This window comes from Anser anser, assembly GCF_964211835.1.
Source record: "Anser anser genome assembly, chromosome: 9".
In the NCBI taxonomy this organism is placed as follows: Eukaryota; Metazoa; Chordata; class Aves; order Anseriformes; family Anatidae; genus Anser; species Anser anser.
Genome location: NC_139729.1, coordinates 27,613,707 through 27,626,788, shown reverse-complemented (window position 1 = coordinate 27,626,788; position 13,082 = coordinate 27,613,707). Strand labels below are relative to the sequence as shown.

General features: G+C 60.3%; 1 protein-coding gene across 2 annotated transcripts in view; it reads left to right on the top strand.

Annotated features, from left to right (window-relative positions):
- KCNAB1 (potassium voltage-gated channel subfamily A regulatory beta subunit 1) overlaps nucleotides 1-13,082 on the top strand; it is a 43,456-nt gene that overhangs the window by 15,902 nt on the left and 14,472 nt on the right. For both annotated transcript variants that reach the window (XM_083849523.1, XM_083849524.1), the window contains exon 2: nucleotides 10,791-10,834. In XM_083849523.1, the coding sequence (XP_083705649.1) occupies nucleotides 10,791-10,834 (44 nt within the window). The remainder of the gene's footprint in view (nucleotides 1-10,790; nucleotides 10,835-13,082) is intronic.

The window sequence follows — 13,082 nt, the reverse complement described above, 5'->3', positions numbered from 1 at the left end:
TCAAGGCCACTCCGGTGAACAGAAAGGGTTTACCCCTAAGTTCACCACACATTTGCCCTCAGGACTGCAGCTTTTAAGGGCTACAAAGGAGGGAGGAATAGCTCAAAGACGGGGAAAAGGCAGCCGGCTGAGTAAACAAAATCTGAGCTGATTTATGCTGCTACGAAGCCCCTGATGGTGTCTAGCAGAGAACTGGGACATCCCGTCCCGGAGCCACGCACAAATAACGTGGTGACACACCCCGGCCCAGGGGCGCCTGGGCCGTGCAGGCCTCTGCGCCGTGCCCCGCGGTCCTGGTGCTGAGCAGCTCGGTGTGGTGCTGCTGGGCCTGGCTGCCGGCCCGGCCCGTGTCCGCCGTGTCCCTGGCCCCCCAGGGGACAGCTCTGTCCCGGGGTCCGTGTGGGACAGAAACACCCCCCCGGGGTGCTGGCACTGGTGCTGCGGGGCGGTGGCACTGGGTGGCACCGGGAGGCTCAGCAGCGAGCCGGGGCCGGGGCCGTTCCCAAACTCGCAGCTGAACCCCGAGAGAGGTGAGCTGGGGGGAGCCAGGCTGAACCCAAGGACAGCCGATGTTCTGAAGTTCACACTTGACATTTCTTTATGCAGGTGGCTTCTTAAGCAGAGTCAAAGCTATGATATTTTAAGGAGGCTTTTAAATAATGCAGTGGTACTCTTGCGACGGGCGCCTGAAACGTGCCAGCAGCTGTACCACACGATGGGTGGACGTGGCCGCGGGTGACAATGCTACCAGGCAGGCGACACCGGGGTGTTTTGGTGCCCTCCTGTGCCTGAGCCCAGCCTGAGCCTCCCCACGAGGCCCTGCCCGTTCACGGGTGGCTGGGGAGCTCAGCAGGACGTCCCCATCGGCACTGGGCGGCTGTCACCTGCCTGCGCCTCGTGCCACCAGAGGTGTCCCCTGCGGCGGGGCTGGAGCAGGCTGGGTGGCTGCGGGCCACCTCTGTCATCAGGCAGCGTGTGCCGGCTCTCAGGGTCAGTTCTCGGAACTACCGGAGTGAACGCTTGCTAAAAGTGGTCCTGGGCTGTTCCTGTGTTGGGATTTTTTCCGTTTAAAAGCTACATTATGACATCAATCTAATGCCTAAATGGATGGAAGAAAAGAGGTGATGTAGAAACACTGCTAACCTAATTGCTGGTGAAGTGCACAGTTTTAAACATTTTAAAAGTATTATTTTAGCATGGCTGCTCTGGCAGAATCCAAATTGAATTCCGAGCAGACTTATTTTTATGTTAGACTACCGCTGTAGGCTGCAGGCTGGAGGGACAGGTTGGTGAGGAACCCCTTCCTGGCAGCCAGAGGCGGTGGGTGCTCTGGTGCCTGCTGCGCGCAGGGTGCTGGAGACAGGGGCACCTGTGGGGGCTTCTGGCAGCCGTGCAAAAGCTCCCCGGATTTTTTGGAAAACATTTTTTTTCCGGGGGGGAACCAGCAACAACAGAGGGGGCAAGGGGGTGGAAGAAAGCAAAGCTTTTTCCACTCTGCAAGGAACAAAGCCGGGCATGAAGGTGACAGCGCTTTGCTCTTCGCTCCCAGTGCCGGGAGGGTGCCGAGCCCGCCCCGCTGCACCCCACGGCCGCAGCAGAGGGCGCGAGGCGTTTGGGCACCATCTGGAGCGGGTGCTGCGTGCCCGGCCCCGTTCACGGTGTGGGACCGGGGGCCTGGCAGCGCCGGGTGGCTGCCAGCAGCGCCCGCCACGGGCCCTGCGCTTGGCTGCGGCCCATTCACTTTCCCTTGTCTGCATGTTAATGCGTCATCCGCAACTTTCCTAAGGAGGCAGCCAAAAAAATTCTGGGGAATTTCAGCTAAGATGGCCACCTACGCACCCGGTGGCCCTGCGAGTAATGGAGATGATTGGGAAAGTGTGACGGGAGCCAAGGGAGGGGGCACAGATGCCATTTAGACATCTGCCGGTCCCCGCGCTGCCTGCGCCTCGGCTCTGCCTCGCCTGATGCCAAGCCGGTGCTCCCACCTCCCAGCACCCGCCTCCTCGCTTGGCGGCTGGTTTGCAGCTGATCGATCCTTCCCTATCTTGCCTCTGCAGCTATCCCATTCATCGCATCCCCCCCGTTTTGTATCCTTGACCTAATGCTTAACGCCCGTGCAGCCACTCACGCGCGGCGGTGGGAGCCATCGCCACCTCCCCAGCAGCACGGGAAGGCGAAAAGGGGAGAGAGGGTGCTCGGGAGGAGGAGGGCTCCTGGCGAGCGGGGACCCAGCGGGAACCCCACTGCCCCGGTGCCTGGGACTGTGCTGCCTGCCCAGCGTGCTGTGCCGGCCGTCCCTGGGCTCCTGCTTCTCCAGCGCGAGCCCGGCCACGTGTCTCGGGCCTTTGCCACCCAGAAATCCTTTTCCGCCCCCTGCCTGGCTGGGCGCGGAGCTGGATTCACACCCGCTGCGAGCTGTGATTCCTCCTGGAGCACCTGCCCTGGGCTGCGGGGACAAGCGGGGCTCGAATCGGATCCGGCTGGATTTATAGCACTGCAGGTAGAAGAGATGGCGGAGCAGCAGGCAGCGACTGCCAGGCAGCGTCCCCCAGCACGTCGGGCACCGCAGGCGTGGGGCTGGGCGATATCGCGGCTGTGGGAATGCCAGCGCTCAGCCAAGGGACCCAGGGCTCGTTCCCAGCGCGCTCAGGTGTCTGGTGGATGACCTGCGGTGCTCCAGCGTCTTCTACAGCTCTGTGTGCTCCTCTGTGCACCTTACCGCCGGCAGACGGAGTTAAACTGTTCCCGAGGGTGGGTACTTGGCGTGAATGTCAGCGGTGCGGGAGGGAGAGCGGTACCCGTGTGCTTGCTGCAGCTTTCAGGCTCGAAGGGTGCCCTCGGCTCCTTCTCTCCGCGGTGCCCTGACCCGAGCAGCCCCAGTTCCACTGACACGCTCAGTAACGGGATGTTTCTGGGGCACCGACAGGAGAGTGGTTTACATTAAAGTAGGGGAAGATCCTTTTAAGGCTTTGGTTAAAAACCACGATTCTCGCTTTCCAAAGTCAGAGGTTTTAACCTCTTTCCCGCAGTAACCCATTTTACGGGTAGAACACGCTGCTGCCTTGAAATGGTACCGGGGGAACGGCTGAAGGGACGGGGCCGGTGGGGCGTTGTGCTGGTTTGTGCAGGATTGCAGGGGATGAAGCAGGGTGTCGTGGGCTCTGCGTCTGCCCGTGGCTATCGCCTGCCGAGGCCGTGCTGGTATCCGGGCCTGCACGGAGCCCCTCGCTTCGCTGTCTCTGCGGCAGTAAGCGGTTTTAAAATACATAAGGGAGTGGAAAGCCGAGGTTCTGCATCGCTGCAATTACTGCTAATACGGGCTGTAATTTAAGGGAAACCGCTGCGCTTGTTGTGAAGTGTTTTGTTCACAAAATGGGAGTCAGAAACCATTATTTTTCTCCCTTCCCACCCACACCACTTAGAGACACCCCTTGTACCAGCGGAGCTCGCTGGAAGGGCACCCAGCAATTTCCTAAACTCTGCAGCTCTTTTTGAGCTGATGAGGCAAGATTAAACCTAAGGGGAGAGGCAGGAAAGCGCTGAAGTTAATTAAAGAAGAGAATTAACACGTCTGCGTTGCCTTGCCCTCTGCCAGCAGCCGAGCTAACTTGCGCTCGGGGTTGTTGCAGCGTGCCGAGCCGTGACAAGCGGTGCTTGCAGGGCGCGGGGACGTGCAGAAGTGCCGAGAGCGCTTCGGGGAAGCGGCCTGCGGCCCCCCCGGGGAGCCTGGCGGGTGCAAGTTCCCCTCGGGAAGGGGTGAGGCCGGGCCAGCGTCGCCCTTCCCCGCACCACCCATGGGAACACCAAGCAGCCTTGGCGCTGCTGCAGGACAGGACGGGAGGTCTGCACCGAGCTGTGCCGGGGCGGCACCGGGGCCCCCGGCGGAGCAGCTTCGCTCCGGCTCCATTTCTCTCGCTGCGAGCAACCGGCCGGCGCCGTGCTCCCAGCTAATTTCTTTTTTTTCTGCAGGCTCTGCCTGCAAACTTGTCGGCGTGCTGCCAGCCTCCAGAGGTGTGGGGAGTCCAGCGGAGGGAAGCAGGAGCCTTAAACCAGTCGGCCAAGCGCCAGGCTGGTTCTTGGTGGCTGCCGAGCGCCTCTGCGCTGTCGGCTGGGGGGGCTCAGCCCACCTCCTTCCCTCCCGCATGCTCCAGATTTCTCTTGCTGCCCACGTCATTAAAAGAGGAGGCGGAGAAGTAAGTTCTGGCTGAGCTGTTCTGTCCGGCTAAAGGCACGCCGGTGGATGTTGGGGAGCAAAACCCCGGGGCTGCAGCCTGCCTGGCGGGCATGGGGCTGCGCAACGTCAGCTCCGGGAGTGCACGAGGTGCCAGCGGGGCCTGCAGGAGTTCTGCAGCAGGAAGGAAGAAGCGGGCTTGGAAAAGTGCTGGGGACTGTGAAGTGGAGAGCCTGGAGGGGAATTCACCCCGCAGAGATTTGGCATCACAGGGGGGCGAGAAGCAGGCTTTGGCAGGGAGGGGGAAGTGGCCAGAACCCAGCGCCTGGCGAGAGGCTTGGAGCCCGTGTTGGAGGGGAGACCAGCGTGGGGTGGGCTTTGCTTTTGCCAGGTCTGGCTGGGACGTGCAGCACTGCTTTTTCAGGGAGCAAATTACATATTTTATTCATTTTCTGTGCAAAAAGGAGCTGTTCTGAAGCAATAATGGGGATGTTTCTAAGCAACGTTGTTTTCCCACTGCAAGCTTCGGGAGCGGTGACATTTTTGTACATTTTTGTAACAATGAGCCAAACCGCCCGCTGTTTGCACACAGGAAAGCCTTGCCTTGGTTCTACCAACTTTGCCCACCCGGGTGGCTCGGGGGCCTTTAGCCCCAGCCCCGGGCTCACCCCATGCAGATGTCCGCGGGCGCGGGGTGCTGGGCTGCTGCAGGGCAGAAGGGCTGGGGGGGGCCCTCCAGCAGGACCCAGGAGGCTGTCCCCGAGGGTCTGCCCACCCCGCACCCCGTCCTCGTGTCCCACCCAGTCCCTCTGTCTGCCGGAGAGGGCTGGGCCGGATCCTGCTTCATGCACGTCCCGTGTCGCCCTCCCTGCTGGCCCCAGGGCTGGGGACACGGCGTCCTCGTCCCGGCGGTCACCTGCTGCCGTATCGGGGGGGGGCTGGCCCAGGCAGGATGCGTCCCCTCCATCCGGCACTTGTGGTGAGGGTTGGCTGCCGCGGGCACAAACCCCAGCGCAGGGACGTGAGGCTGGGGGTGGGAGAAGGGCAGATGGGCGTTACTGGGTTTCTGTGGAGCTCGTCGGTTTTTCTTCCGTGGGTGTGGAGCCTGAAACGCCTCAGCCGCTGTATGCGGTAGCGCATAGGTTTTTTTTTACAAAACTTGCGTTCTCCCTTAAAAATAAACTTTTTCTGTCTCGTTCCTGGTAGATAGATGGGTGGATGGATGGGGGGATAGATAGACGGATTGATGGATGTACAGACGGAGGGACGGGTGAATAGACAGACGGGTAGATGGATAGGTGGATGAGTAGACAGGTGAATGGACGGACAGATGGACGGCTGGGTAGCTAGACTGATGGACAGAAAGATGGACGGATAGGAACACAGACAGGCTGGGTCCCCTCACCGTGCTGTTCAGGTGGCACCATTGGAAGCGGTTGAGCTTTAACCAGATTCGGAAGCAGAGCCCCTCGGCAGCTCCGGCTCCCAAGCAGCCCAACTCTGCTGTGCAGGTTCACGCTCTTTGTTTTCCGCCCCTCCTAAACACAAGGCTGCTTTGGAGCCATGTGCAGCCCGGGCTGTATGCAGGGCCCCCTGCCGTAACACCCAGCGCCGGTGCTGGCCCCCGGGGAGCTGGGGATGGGGCAGGGAGCCCCGCGGGGCCGCGCTGCTCCTGTGGGGGGGCTGGAGGAGGGAGACGGGCAAAAAGCGAGCGTTGAAGAGCAGCTGAACGTAGTGCTGCTGTGGGGACCGCCTGCTGAGGCTGCCTTCCCTCCCTGGGGACCACCCGCAAGGGCGAGGGCTGGGCGGCGGGGCGGCAGCGGGGTGTTTCTGGAGAACCAGCGCGCGTTTTCTTCCGATTGCTTTGTCCCTTCGCCATCGCGGGAAGCAGCTGCGGGTTAATGAGTTGATTGAGCAGCGCAGGAGGCTCGGACCGTAAACCACTGCCAGAAGGGGCTGCAGGTGTGGGCTGCCTCGTGTAGGGGGGCTGCTTGCTGCCCTGCAGCTTGTGGGAGCACGAGGAGGGGTGTGCTGGGCTCGTGGGGGGCTGCCCGTGGGGCGAGATGGGCTGGGGGCACTGTCGGCGTGGGGCTGGTCCCCATGGGGTGGCTGCCCCTGGCACCGCAGCCACCGCTGGGTGCTCGTCCCCATTTCCCTGCGCTGGAGTTAATTAAAAGCGAGTAATTACAATTGCTTTCTGCCCCGTGCCACGGGAGACAAGTGCCACTCCTGCCATATGGCGCGGGCTGCTCCTCAGGCACGTTTTCTCCCCCTCCCCTTTAATTAAGGACGCCGGCAGCTCCGGATGTCCCCAGGACGTGACCGAGCGCCTCACCGCTGCCCCGGCCCAGGCTGGGCCCGCCGCGGCAGCCCGTGAAGGGAGCAATGAATTACAGGTTCCCTCGGGTCTCGCTCAGCCCTGCCTGCACCGTCAGCACTTACCCTTCGGAGGAAATAATTCAACCAGAAGTTGCCGTAAAGCACGTGAAGGAGGAGCTGCAGGAGGCAGAGGACAGCGAGGGCCGTGCTCTCAGATCTCGCCGTGGCTGTACCCGTGCTAAATGAGGTGTCCGGGCACGGGGCCGAGAGCTCCCCGTGCCGGGGCAGCTTCGCTTGAAAAGGTTTTTCTCAGCTTGGGCGTCTGGCAAACAGGGGGTTGTAACGGGCTGCCCCGTACGCCCCCGAGTTAACTGGGGCAGCGGCGTCGCAGGGAAGGGTGGGTTTTGAGCAAGAAACGGTTGGGCGGTGCTCAAAGCTTAAATCGCTTCCGAAGCGGAGGGGACCTGGGAGCAGCCTGCAAGCAGCTAGGGCTGAGAAAAGGCCTTCCCGACGGAGCGGTGGGGCGGAACGGAGGGAACAGAAAGCTGCGGCCAGACCCCGCAGGGAGCTGCTGGCAGCGAGCTGAGGGGCACGGCTGAAAGCAGGAGGCCGCAGGCGTACCGGAGGGGCTGTCCTCAGGGGCGATGAGGCTGCTGAAAGCACAGCCGGCAGCCCGGGGGGGAGCTCCCCAGCCACCTCGTGTCCCCCTCCGTCCAGCCGCGGGGCCGCCTGTCGATGCACAGGCAGCCCGCGGTGCCGTGGGGCTTCGTTCCCATCGCGTGTCCTTCCAGGAGGAGTTGAACGGGCTTAGCCGTGCCGCGTGATCAAATTATTCTCGCTTTCCATCGCCGAATATTCATCTCAGTTTTAAGCCTTCTCGTCTTTTTAACTAAAATTAACGTTTATTTCAGACATAATCTGATCTTCCTACAGTGCCGCGTTGCAAAGAGCAACCCCCTGGGAAGGGATTTCAGCCTCCTTTGTTCCTGAGATTCTTGAAAAAACGTGATTTTTTCCCCCTGAATTCTTACAGTCAGCCTTTATCCCGGGTGCCTCTTGTTACCCTCGTCTCTGTTCTGTATTTCCTGCTGAATGTATTATTCCCCCTCTTCCCGTCTCTGTTGCCTTTTAACTTCCTGATGCTGAACCAGAAAGCTCTTGAGGTCAGAAGCTGCCGTCTTTGCCTTTCTCACGAAGGTACAATCGTGGCTCCGGACGTGCAGTAAGCAATTCTTACACATCTTTCAAATCCGGTACACCTCTCCGCCTCGCATTTTTCCTGGTTTCGCTCATTATTTCGCTCGCAGCAAAATGGCTAACAAGCAAAATACTCTTTTTTTTTTTTTCCCCGCTTTTGCAGAAACGGAAGGTTTTGCTTATTCAGCCTTGTTCAGCATCCTAGTCAGGTCCAGAACCAAATTATCTTTTATGAGGATAATTGTGCGTGCGTTAAGAAGCTAAATTGCGTGGCAGGTTTTTGGCTTTGTTGGTTTTCCCTCTGCGGTCACAAATGAGCAGCACTTTCCCGTCGGCCCCGTGGACTTCGAGAAGGGTTTCTCCGTGCGGAAATTCCTCCTTCCACCTCGCGCCCCGGGTGCTGCGTGGACGGAGGGGCCGTGCCGTGCCTCCGGTGGGTCTGGAGCCGCCGCCGAGGAGCGGGGCCGGGGCCAAGGTGCAGACACGGGGAGCAGGCACCGTGGCGAGCCCGGTGGCACGGGCGCTTCGCTGGGAACCGAGCGTGCCCTCGCCTTCGAGAAGCCTGGTCAAGGGAAACGCCCGCCCCGCTCCTGTGCTGCTCCCGCGCCTCCGCGTGTTGCCGGCAGCGTCACGGAGCCGCGAGCCGTGCTGTCAGCGGGCCGGGCCTCCCCCTCCTGCACCCGCTGCCCCAGCGCAACCCGGCGGAGCCGCTGGTGCTGCGGGAGCTGCTCTGACGTGCACCGGGAGGGAAGACCGGCCTGCACGGCTTGGCTTTTGGGGCCTTTTCCCCCTCTCGCGCGGAGCCCCCTGTTTGCAGGGGCTGCGGCTCACCTCGGACGGGAAGGATGCAAGATTTAGGGCCCGCAGAAGGAACGTGTGGGGAACAGACAGCGAACGGCCAGCCCCGCTCGGAGCAGGGGGGGGCTCTGCCCCTCGGGGAGGGCTCTCCCCGCTCGGCCCACCCGCAAAGCGCAGCAGCCGCTGCGGCTTCTCACTTTGCTCCGCAGCCGGCCGTGAGCTGTGGGTGCTCCCTGGAGCCGCGCCTTGGTCCACTTAAATTAATCCCCCCGATTGGCTTCAGGCGGACAAGATCAGTCCTCCAAGCGCAGGCTGCGCAGGGACCCGGTGCATTTCTCGATCCCCGGGGACAGGAATGGGGTAGAGGCGGGACGGGAGGCGCGTTACCGCCGGCAAGGAGCCAGGCCGCCGCGGGCGCGCTGATGCAGCATCTCGCTGACCATGTCGCATCCTGACAAAACGCTGCGTTTTTTCATCCGAACACCATGAAATTTGCTGCATCTTGCAAAATTGCATCTTTCCACCTCTGCCTGGATGTAAACCTTGCAAAGTTTGGAGAGGAGAAATTCTTTACTACTGCTGCAGCCTGGAGCGTCCTCTCCTGTAATGGGTGCAGGGACAAAGACCCGGGGAGAAGCACTTTCCCTCTGGCTTTGACCCGTCCTGCTCCTCCTAGGGACATTGCTCTGAGGAGCATCTGTGCTGGGTGGCAGGTCCCTCTGTCCTGGTGCCGTCCCTCTGTCCTCATGCTGTCCCTGTCCTGGTGCCGTCCCTCTGTCCCTGCGAGCTGCGCTCAGGAGCAGGACTGGGTTAGAGCAGTGGTGTCTGGACGAGGTGGCTCGCAGGAAGGTTCTTGTTTTGTTTTCTTTTTCTTTCTCTTTTCTCTCTGAAAATGGAGCTGCTTTGCTTTAGGCTTTGTCTTTAAGTAGCCAGGGAGGCGGTGTGGAGCGCTTCTCAGGCCTTGCTCGTGGTGCAAGTTTGGGATAAAGCAAACCGAGGCCGTTTCAGGCAGGCGATCAGAAGCAGTTTGAAGGCTGCCCCGCGCTGCACCCAGGCAGCCGGAGCCAGCAGCCAGTGCAACCTTCCTGCGCTCAGCAGGGGCTGGCAGGGGCTTGTCCGGTCCTGCAATAAGATGTCAGAGGTGGGAGAAGCCAGGCAGAGCAGTGAGAAGTGGTGCATGAACAAAAGGGAGTGCTGCTGAGCTGCTGCAGGGTGCAGCAAACCGCACCTGAGCGCGGTTCAGCCTGGCTCATCTGGACCCAGTGCCAAGCCTTATGGAAAATGCACAGGGTAAGCTACCCCGTTGTTACATCAAGTGACTTCTGAGTTTCTGCTGCGGGCACGGTGTACTGGCACCCTTCCTCCAGCCGGGTGGCTTCTGAACTCAATTTGCAGGGAGGATCTTGCGCTAACGGGACCTGGCGTTTTCCGCTGTTGGCTCTTTAGCGTAGACATAAATTTTTCCAAGTGCCGCGGTCATGTGCACGCTAAGGAAACGGCAGGGACAGCTTTTGGAAAGTCCAACGCGATGTTTGTGCCCGGGTTCGTTAGAGGAGCAGCCTGCGAGGAGCTGGGTGGAGCTCGGAGCAAGAGGTGCTTTCCAAATGGGAACGGGGCTGGAAGCGCGCAGCGCTGAGGCCCCGATAAGTCAGCGTTTGGGGGGGTTCTGTCCCGATCTTCCTTTTGGATTTAAATAATTCATTACCAGCAGCAAAAAAAAAAAAGTGCAGTAATTGTTCGCTGCGCTCTGCAGCGGAAGGTGAAGAGCTGGCCCCCAAATTATACCTCGATCTGGCAAAAAAATTGCACGGATCCAGCTGTGATGTGAAGGTTAAAGCAGGAGGGTGTAATTAGCAGGGCATTTCGTGCTGCCGCGCCAGCTTCACGTTAGGGTAGGGGGTTCACGTACGGCACATCTCACGGCCTCGCGGCGAATTACCCTGTCTGCAGCCCTGCTCCGCGGGGGGGGCACCAGAACAGCCCCTGCGGCTGGCGCAGGGCAGCCCGGGGAGGGGAGGGGACGGTGCTGGGGCTGCTGGGTGGACGGGGGTGCTTTGGCAAGTGGGAAGGGGAATGAAGGGCGTGCTGCTGAGTAAGGCAAGTGCCCCAGCCAGGGTTGCTGCCAGGAGCGCTGAGTGAAGGCAGGGGCGCGGCGTGTGTGTGTGTTACAGCCCCTGCTTTGGCCCCCAGCAGCCCAGCAGTGCCTGAGCCGGTGGGAATCTGTCCCCCCGCGGGAAAACGAGTGCTTCGGGTGCACACCGGAGGGTCTAACGTTTCCTTCTTCTTTTCTTTCTTTTTTTTCTAGAAACCTTGGGAAATCCGGACTGCGAGTTTCGTGCCTTGGCCTGGGTGAGTTTGTGCCCCGAGCCCTGCAGCTGTCCTTCCCCTTCCCCTTCCCCTTCCCCTTCCCCTTCCCCTTCCCCTTCCCCCTGCACGCACCTCACTGCTTCCATTCCGTACCAATCCGAGAACTCACGAATAGCTTATCAATATTTTATCCTATCAATATTTTATCAAAAAGGGCGTCTCTGGGCACTGCAGGCCGTGTGTGCAGTGACAGCTGCGTGTGCACATCCTCTGCTGCCGCCTCCCGCAGCGGGCAGGAGCGGGGCCGTGCTCACCCAGGGGCTCCCTGCGGTGGCAGGCGCACCGCTCGCGGCGTGCTTACAAGTGCATTTCTTCCACAGCGCCTTGAGAGTTGGTTTTAAAACAGAGGGGATGTGAAAGTCACCCTGAGTTGTAAAGCCATAAAAATAAGGCCTGTTCCGGCAAGAAGAGCTCTTCTGGTTAAAATAGCTCCCGACTCGCGAAGGACTTCCTCGCTGGGCACGGCAGGCTTTTTTCGTCCTGGCAGTTTCACCAAGAGCAAGTGTTGGGGCGGAGGGAGAGCTACGGGGAGGAAGTAGCGGCAGGAGAAAATCGCCTTGCCGAGCATTTCTGTGATTGCGAGCAGGTGGGGCCGCAGCGGCGTCTAAATATATCGGAGTACATCTGAGCGTATCGGGCCTCTGTCAGCACAGCTGTGGGGCTGCGTGCTGGGGCAGGCACGGGGCCAGTGCCACAGGGCAGGAGCCGGGCAGTGTCCCCACGCTGTCCCCACGCTATCCCCAGGCTGTCCCCAGGGCCCTGGGTGTGCCGGGGACAGGGCCTGGGGATCGGTGACATTTACAGGCCGGGGGGCTCCCTCTGCAGCGCGGCTCGGTCGCCTCTCCCACCGCAGACGCATCCCGTGCCTGTTTCAGTGCCAGGCTGAACACCTCTCTAAGCAGTTCTCCTGTGCGGCTCCCCAGAAGCCCAGCTCATTTCCCTAAGCTCTCCTCGGTAAGAATCCACTTTCAGCTTAGCAAAGTTTCCGAAGGCTCGGCGATCTTCCCTAAAACAAGAGGCTGCTCACGGCAGAGTCCTGACGAGGTACGAACCCAGCAGTCGTGTGAGCAGGAAGGGGCCAGGTCTTCCCCTAGCACCTTGTTCTCTCTGCTCGGGGGCAGAGCTTTTGCAAGCCCTGCAAATGATGGAAACGCAGCCCCGGACAGCGGGCGGGGTGCGGAGCAGGCAGGGCTGAGCACCCACCGTCGATCCCACCCGGACCAGCGCCAGGAGCCGGAGGCTCCGCGTGGCATCGGCCTCGCTGGGAGCAGGCTGGGGGAAAATCGCCCTCGCAGGAGGCTGAGCCTCGGCTCCCAGCCAGGGCGCTTTTGTTTTTCCGAGAGGTGACACATCTGCCGGCAGTGGAATTATCAAGTGGTGAATTTTGCATCAGCAAATAACCCAGAAATAGTCACACCACGCGAGGCTCCGAGCTGTGATGGAAACGGAGCCGGATCTGGCTTAAATGCAGAAATGCCTCTGCTGGAGCTGAGGGCACCCAGCTGGAGGAGGCTTTCCAGCGTGGGCAAGGGGAGCGGCTGTGCCTCGGAGCCGTGCCCGTGCTCCACCACAAATCCCACACTGGAAATAATGTTTTTTCGAGTCTTTTTGTCTTTTCGTCGTTTGCGTTCCCGCAGGGCCCCCAGGTGGGAGCACACCGCTAATCGGGACGGGCCGACGGGAAACGGCTGTTGGTAGGGGGACAAGTAAGGGTTAGGATTTATTTTTTTTTTTCTCTAGTGTATTTTTCTTCCAAACTGCTCCTCTTGGCTGGGCTGTGAATCATCCTCGATCTGACAGCCGCTGCTGGAAATGCCAAGGGAGCCTTGTGTTTTCTGGGAGGGTTTCTTAAAGCACCCCTGCTGCAGCCCCCAGCCTCCTCGTGCCCCAGCAGCGCGGGCATTTTGTGTCCTGCACGGGGCTGGGGGGCTCGGGGTGCCCCTGCTGCTGCCCCTGTAAGCCTTTTGCGGTGCTCCGGGCACGGCTGGTGGCACAGGTTTGTAGGTACCTGGAGTGTGGGGTTTGTGATCCACGGGGTGCATAAATAACCCCTCTTCTTCTTACCTGTGCTTGGGACCTGCGTGCGTATTTAGGCAAAAAAATCACTTCAGGATAAACAGGCTCAACACATTTTTTTATTTTCAGTAGAAAAGCATTTTAATGTATTCCGGTAAAAATAACACTTCTGAGGCTTTAACATGGAAATCGGTCTTCATTTGGATTTTTTATC